General features: G+C 45.3%; 1 protein-coding gene across 1 annotated transcript in view; it reads left to right on the forward strand.

Moving 5' to 3' along the window:
* SETD7 (SET domain containing 7, histone lysine methyltransferase) overlaps positions 1-7,601 on the forward strand; it is a 25,710-nt gene that overhangs the window by 2,980 nt on the left and 15,129 nt on the right. Inside the window, exon 2 of the mRNA XM_009648251.2 lies at positions 4,992-5,121. Within this exon, the coding sequence (XP_009646546.1) occupies positions 4,992-5,121 (130 nt within the window). The remainder of the gene's footprint in view (positions 1-4,991; positions 5,122-7,601) is intronic.

The following is a 7,601-nucleotide window of genomic DNA, read 5'->3' on the forward strand; positions in this document are numbered from 1 at the left end:
TTCCTCCCGGAGCTTGGCGGGCTCCTTCGGAGGCGCGCCCGTGCCGAAGGCTGCAGCTGGCCTTGGTGCGAAGGGAGAAGCGAAGGGGAGCTGGAGGAAGCGCCCACCGGCGGCGTAGAAGGGGCAGCAGGGCTGGAGTCGAGTCGCCCGTCTCGTAGGCGATGTACACCCCGCCTTGCACGAGCCTTTTTGGGTGAGCAGGGAACGAAACCCTCGAGGAGTTTTAAACCGGAGGCACGCGCCTCTGGAAGGCGTCGCCATCGCCAATGGAAGCGGCCCTGGCACGCGGCGGTGCCGCTCGGCGCGCCCGCTGCCGTCCTGGGAGCCCTGGCACGGGTTTGCCGCCCGGGCAAAAGCGTGCCCAGCTGCGCGCGAAGGCCCCCGCTCCCCCGCGGGCTCCGTAGCCCCGCTGGAAAGAGCAATCCCAGATTTTCAGCTGTTGGGATTAAGCACGGAAAAGCGAGGGGCTGCCTGTGGGAAGATGCCGGTAATTCTCGGTGGGCTGTTTGCGTCTTGTGGCGGGAGGATTAGGCCGCGTCTCTCCGAAGAAGACGTGGAGTGCAGCGCCTTAGTTGAACAACAGATGCGAGCTGAGCAGCTGCTGCCAGGATCTGGATTTATTGTCTGGGTATGCGGTAACAGAGCCGAAGGGAAGCTTTGCGGCATAAAAGGGGGCTGTGAGGGGAGTGCGATTCTTCAAACACAAGGTGCTATGGATGGGGAGGGCCCTGTGCCCGAATAGATGTGTCTTTTCCCCCTCCCTTTCCTCCCCACTCCTCAAATCTATGGATCACAGTTGTGTCTTGGGCAGAGAGTCGCCGTTTTGATCCTCGTGTCGCAGGTAAAGCGTTCTGCTGTATTGTGGATTTGCTTAGCGTTTCTGTGGGCTAAGGAAACGAGTTTTTAAAGCATACGTTGTTCAGCAGCGTATATGAAAGTATGTGCTTGTCTGAGTGACGCAGAAGCAGGGAGCTGTTTGGGGGTGAATAGGCTGGCTGGGTGTTTTTGCACTTAGCAAAGGAAGTTAGAAATATGGTGGAAATAACATATATTGGGGGGGGAGCGTGTGTGTGTGTGTGTTGGTTTAGTGTTGTTATTCCTAAAACATCCATCTGGCATCTTTGTGGCCAGAAGCTTTTACTGATGATGCACGCTGTATGTCTTCTGTTAAATAATAGTAATACTGACAGTAAAGGGCTTTGGGGTTGTACACATCAGTGGTTTTGGTAAGCGGCCCCCTCGTGCTGCATTGTGAACTAGCCCCTGTTAGTGTAATTCCTTTTCTTGAATAGTTCAGGGTCTGAGCTTAAGAGGGGATCTTGAGAGACCCTTAAAGAAGTAACAAAAGTGAGGTTTTACAATCATTTAAAAATATATTTAGACGTTTTGGGGTGGTTTTCACTAATGGAGGAGAGAGGGGAGAAAGGGAAGCGGAACGTTCTGCTTTGCTCCTAAAAAAAAAATCATGAGGATTTTCTCCATTGACTTCATCTGAAATAGAACTAGAGCCTAAGGCCTCACCCATGCCGGAAAAGTTGCATCTATGTAATTAAACTTGAAATTGCTTTTTTTCCCCACTATTGACTAAGAGAGACTGAATGTCTCTTGTTTTGTTGGGGTGGGGGATATAATTTTTTTCTCAACAGGGGAAAGTCTCTAGCACATTAGAAGAATTGGATTCTTTGTACTGCGGCTGAGATTAAGACTCTGTATAGAGGCCGTCGGATCAAAGCTGCCCATTTAAATCTCTGGGATAGTCTGCATCCTACTGTGCAAAAGTCCTGACATGCGTGCTGTGTATAAGCATGGCAGCTTTTGTGTTGGGCTTTGCATTCCAGCAAAATCTTGACAAAACTGAATAGTCACAGTTGCACGTCTGTTGGTTTTGGTTTGGGTTTTTTTTTAATAGTATAATGTACCAATACTGTCAGTATTTTTTTTTTTTTAATCCAAGTGTTTTATAAAAGTTTTGCTCCTACAGTAAGGGGAAAACTGTTACTGTATTGTTCAGGGTTGGTTAACTTACACCCGTACACCCTTCCCGTATTGATAAAACTGAAGCTTCTAATTAAAACCGTAACTGTTGACATAGCTGGTTTTGTTCTAAAAAGAGATGTCCACATCAGAAATTTCACTGACCTTTTAGTTAAATTGGCATAACTGCTAAAACTTTTCCCTTCTACAAAAAGGGGTGTCCCAGCTGAATGGGAGGGGAAACAAAGCCTTTCTTCTGTTTGGGAAGGACAGCATGCTGCCCTTTCTGTTTTAAAGGGTTCCTCTTCAAAGTTATTAACAGCCTTTAGTGAGGTACTCCCCCCCGCTTTTGTGCTGTTACTCTTTTTTACTCTGTAATGTACCAATACTGTCAGTATTTTTTTTTTAATCCAAGTGTTTTATAAAAGTTTTGCTCCTATAGTAAGGGGAAAACTTACTGTATTGTTCAGGGTTGGTTAACTTACACCCGTACACCCTTCCCGTATTGATAAAACTGAAGCTTCTAATTAAAACCGTAACTGTTGACATAGCTGGTTTTGTTCTAAAAAGAGATGTCCACATCAGAAATTTCACTGACCTTTTAGTTAAATTGGCATAACTGCTAAAACTTTTCCCTTCTACAAAAAGGGGTGTCCCAGCTGAATGGGAGGGGAAACAAAGCCTTTCTTCTGTTTGGGAAGGACAGCATGCTGCCCTTTCTGTTTTAAAGGGTTCCTCTTCAAAGTTATTAACAGCCTTTAGTGAGGTACTCCCCCCCGCTTTTGTGCTGTTACTCTTTTTTACTCTGTTCATTTTCTCAGCTTGGGGAGTGAGCAGTGTCTGGTTGGTTTTATTAACTCTTTAAACTTTTAACTGTTTTCAGTCCAGCTTGGACTGGGAACTTAAGAGCGCAGTGACGTGGGGTGCAGGGTCAGCCTCCCGAACCGGCAACAACACGGCAACGGGAAGGATTTTCTGCCAACCTGGGGAGTTGCACTACTTGCAGAGGGTGCTAGGCAAGTGCCAGCGCAGGTGCGAGAGAAACTTTGGGGAGCGCACGTGGGAAGGGTGAAGGAGGGAATCTTGGCTCTTGGATGAGTTCGGGTATCTCGCCGTTGTTTTCTCCTGTGCACCTTCTTTCCAGGTGCATTTCCATACTCAATGTAACAAGTGCAGGAGATCGGTAATAAACCTGCACAGCCTTACTTGGTTACTTTGAGGAGCGTTCACTTAGCTCTTTTCTTTTTTCATCTATCTTTGTCTCTCTTGTGTGTGTGGTTTTGGGGTTTTTTTTTAAATGAAATTCTACTTTGAGATAGACAAAAGTTTGGAAATACATCCCGACGAAGTATCCTGAGCTGTATGGCATTCTTCTGTCAGTCACTCCGGTATTACAAGGCTAGGGTAGGTCATGTCTCTTGTAGGCAAGGACTTCTTAACCAGGTGCTGCCCCACATCCTCACCATGCCCTGTCTGTGATGCCCCTGAGGGGCTGTGAAGCATCCCAGGGAAGCAGTAGCTTATGTTGCTGCGAGAAGAACACGTGGGCACGCGTGAGCCCTCTGGGTACCCTTGTCCTCGCAGAACCTGGCAGACCTCATGCAGTCATGGCATGAGTAGATGGATTTCGGAAGCCATCCGCGTGGCTGGCTTTTCCCACTGCTGTCTGCACAGTTTGTTTTCTTCCCAGGCATAGGGATTGAGGTTTGGTAATACTGAAGTGCCTCTTGTTGCCTGCATCAGCCTGGGCTATAGTCACCGTTCGTCACATTGGAGTTTGTTTCTGACTTTCCATATGTGTGTTGAACCTTTTCGGTTTAGGGCAAATTCGGTCAGGGAGGGGCTTGACCCAAAGCCTGTAGAAGTGGATGCGTGAGCTGTCTTTCATCTCCAGTACGCTTTGCATGCCTCACCAAGAGACTTGGGGGATCAGAGGCCAGTTTTTGTTTAGAAAAGTGGAAGAACATAAATATATGCTAGCTTTTATTTAGTTGTCAGTTTTCATGCAAAATTTATACCTGAGAAAATGTCACGACGGGAGCTTGTTAGCCCTGTGCCTGGTGTATGGCTGTGCCGAAAGCAGCCCTGCTGAGCTTCAGCATCTTCATTTTCCAGTCGGAGGGACATTCTGCTAACGCAGTGCTAAGGACACCAAAGTTCACCCAGGTAAATGAGACAATAGCAGTTGTTTAAAATGCTCTTCCATTTTTTGGCTTTGAAGAGGCAGACAGAGATGCAATAGAAGCCTTATTATGCTTTAACTTTATCAGAGTTGGCCAGTTGTAGTCTGTAAAATACAGACCCATGCAGGTGAGGATCCCCTCTGCTTTCCCCATGTGCAACAGGGAATACAGTGAGGAATACTGGTATGGCTAGGAAAGGGAATGGGGTGGGGGGGATGTAATGTGAACACATCAGAAAGGCACTGGAGATCAGCATTTAGAATATGAAATAGCAAGTTGACTGACATATTGCAAGGGCATAGTATTCTGGATACTATGCACTTTTATTTCTTTAAATCCTGTGGATACAGCTACGAGGTGGCACACCCACATTGTTGTAAGACATGTATTTATTAAAACAAAAAAACCCAAACCTTTTCTTACTCAGTGGACTGAAGTCTAAATCTATTCTGTTCTCACCAGGCAATACATATTTTAGATAAAGAATTATTATGTTTTTGAAGACATATATTAACACAAGTTAGAGTAATATGAACCTTGTTTCTTTTTATAAACATGTATTTTTGCTTATTCTTCTTTCTCCTGTCTCTCATCCCTTTTCTTTTATCCTGACCCTTTTTATTTTTTTATTTTAAGGAGGGTGTATTACACAAGTACAGACTTCAGTTGTACTGAATATCCGATCGCTGTTCCTAACAGAAATGTTCTGGTGCAGTTTACTGTTTTTGTGCTAGGGAGCTACTGCATTTCAAGCGTCTATGTAATCAGAACAGGTTTGCAATTTTATATGATGTTTAATGTGTTCTTTTGCTCTTTGTCTGGACTTTATTTCAGGGCATCTAGATGATGATGGGCTGCCACATGGATTCTGTACAGTCACCTATTCATCAACAGACAGATTTGAGGGAAACTTTGTGCATGGAGAAAAGAATGGCCGCGGCAAGTTCTTCTTTTTTGATGGAAGGTAGACACTGACTCTTTGATTTTTCTTCTATATTCTGCCTCCTGCTTGCAGTGGTACAAAACTAATCTACATTGATCGTATGCTGCAGAGTTTCTGGATCACCTTTCTCATTAAAAACTGTAGCTGGAAAGTTTTCTCTGCTGCTGCTGTGGGCTTGGGGGCCTTGTATGTAACGTGATGCCTGGAGTTGTTTCCTGGTGGGCGAATGCCACTGTGTGAGCTCTTTTAGCACTGTAAAGTTAGGAACTAATTAGAGACTGTAAGAACTGGGAGGTGGTCGGAGCTATTGGGAATCATGCTGACAGTGACTTGAACTATAAAGTTCAAGTTGGTAACTGCGGGTAGAATTCTTTGTTTGTCTTATAGCCCTATACAGAGGCTGCAGCTGGACTGGGAGCTCCCCGTGCCAGACCTCACGCACAAGACACAGGACCTTGACAGAGAAGCTTACCCTCTGCTTGGTCTTGGAAGTGGTTTAGTGGTTAAAGGACTGAGTTAAATATGGTTTTGTTCCCAACTCTACCTAATCCTCTGCAAGTTGCTTGTGGCCTGATTTATTTCCAGAAAAGCCCCCATAATTTCCCCTTTCTTCCCTGGGAATTGTGGCAGTGAAATTGGGCTAGTCTGTGGCTATGCATTTTGTATTTTCTTCTCAGGCCTTCGTTATGAACACCTTGTACATCTTCCCCCAACTGCAGCATTTCTCTCTGCAGTTGCAGTTACTCAGAACTTCCTCCAAAGGAGCAGCAGATGTATAAAATGACACGATTCTTCATGGTTTTGCAGCTGTCGGTGGCACTATGAATAGCAGCCGTTAAACTGACAGTCGTGCCGGGGCTACTCTCCTCCCGCTCAGCGAACTTCTGAGCAGGAGCGGAGGTATTGTGCCGTCTCAGTGAGTCAGCTCCTTGTCTGTACTTGCCTTTGCAATTGCCTCATACTGAGGATTGTGGGGTGGTTTTTTTATGAGAAAGATAATATATTTATTCAGTTATGCAGAAACTGATCAAGCCTCCAAGTTTGGATGAAGAAAAATCCCCACTGTTGTTGGTAATGGGCTTATTAAATCTTGTATGAGTAACTGAAAATCAGTACTGCCCAGCAGCTGACCTCTCTAAAATAGCCTTTTTTTTTTTTTTTAAGTTGGCAGACAGCATCTCTCTGGACACACGTACATAATGCTTCTGTGCTTGTTGATGATCTCAGCAGGGCAGTGGCTGATTGTACAACCAGGGAAACTGACCCTCTATTTTGTTTGTAGGGCTGCTCCTCCAAGTAATCCAGGGTACAGGCAGTGCTCTGTGGGAGAACTCAGGCTGCTGCTGAGCCTTTTCTGTACAGCTTCAGTGTTGCCAACTTTTTTTTTTTTAATTTTCATAACCCTTAAAAAAATGGAACAGTTGGCTACTGTATGACTTCAGGAGCTAGCAGAATGAAAATATACAAAAATAGTCTGTAATGTGGTTTTGGAAAATAGGTTATTTTTATAAACTACCCTAAGCTTGTTTTTAATTTAGCTAAAATAGCCTTAACTGAACCAGTGGCTAGTTACTAAAGATGTTGTGATTTGCCTAGCTACACCCAGCTAGTAAGAGTAAGTAGCTCTCTGAAGAGGATGGTTCAGGTATCGTGACATGTTGCAGGAAGAATGACCTGGCACAAAACAGGACGTGCTGTTTCCATTAACTGTGCCACGGGCAAGGCTCAGGATTTATGAACAAGAGAAATGAATGCCCAGAATTTCTCAAAACACCTCTCCCCTTGCAGTCCTGTGTGCTTCAGTGCAGTAAGTTAGCTGGTTTTACCATTCCCACATCTGTTTCCCTCACAGGCTGCTGGTAAAGGCTGACAGCTAAACTGCTGTAGGCCTGTTCTTCGGGAGTAGCTGAGTCCTGTCGGGTGTTGGACTGGCAGCAGTGTAAGCATTCTTATTTTTTGAGTGCTGGGAAATAGGATTGGCTGCCTGGCTGCCTTGTTTGCCTCAGTGAAAACTTTTCCCTTTACTGGAATAGCTGTCCCCTTCCTGTTGATTATTTAAGGGAGTGGAAAACCTGGAATGACGTATCAGTTGTTTTTTCCTTCCCCTTCAAAAATGCAACAAAACCCAGCGTATTCTTTCAGAGAGAGAAGTTTCGCCTCTGGCATACTCCCTGTTTTGGATCGTGTGCTTGAGCTTTCTTTGGTGCTAAGGCTTGCTGGAGCGCGCTGTACAAAACACTTTGCGCAATAACTGCGAGTGTGAGAGCAGAGTTTGGCACAGAGCTGCAGCTGCTCTTCTCCCTTAACCAGGAACTCTGCTAAACTGACATCTCCCAGAACATGGTAGAGAATGGTATTCTTTTTAAGAAAAAGTTTTCAATGCTCCCATACAGAGGGAAAGGTGGGAAATCGGGCAGCAAGGGATTAATGGATCGGGGTCTATCAATGTGACTTAATACCTGGAAGGGTATTATAGTAAGTATTTTCCTCCCCCCCCCCAC

This window comes from Egretta garzetta, unplaced genomic scaffold, assembly GCF_000687185.1.
Source record: "Egretta garzetta isolate BGI_Z169 unplaced genomic scaffold, ASM68718v1 scaffold751, whole genome shotgun sequence".
NCBI classification, from domain to species: Eukaryota; Metazoa; Chordata; class Aves; order Pelecaniformes; family Ardeidae; genus Egretta; species Egretta garzetta.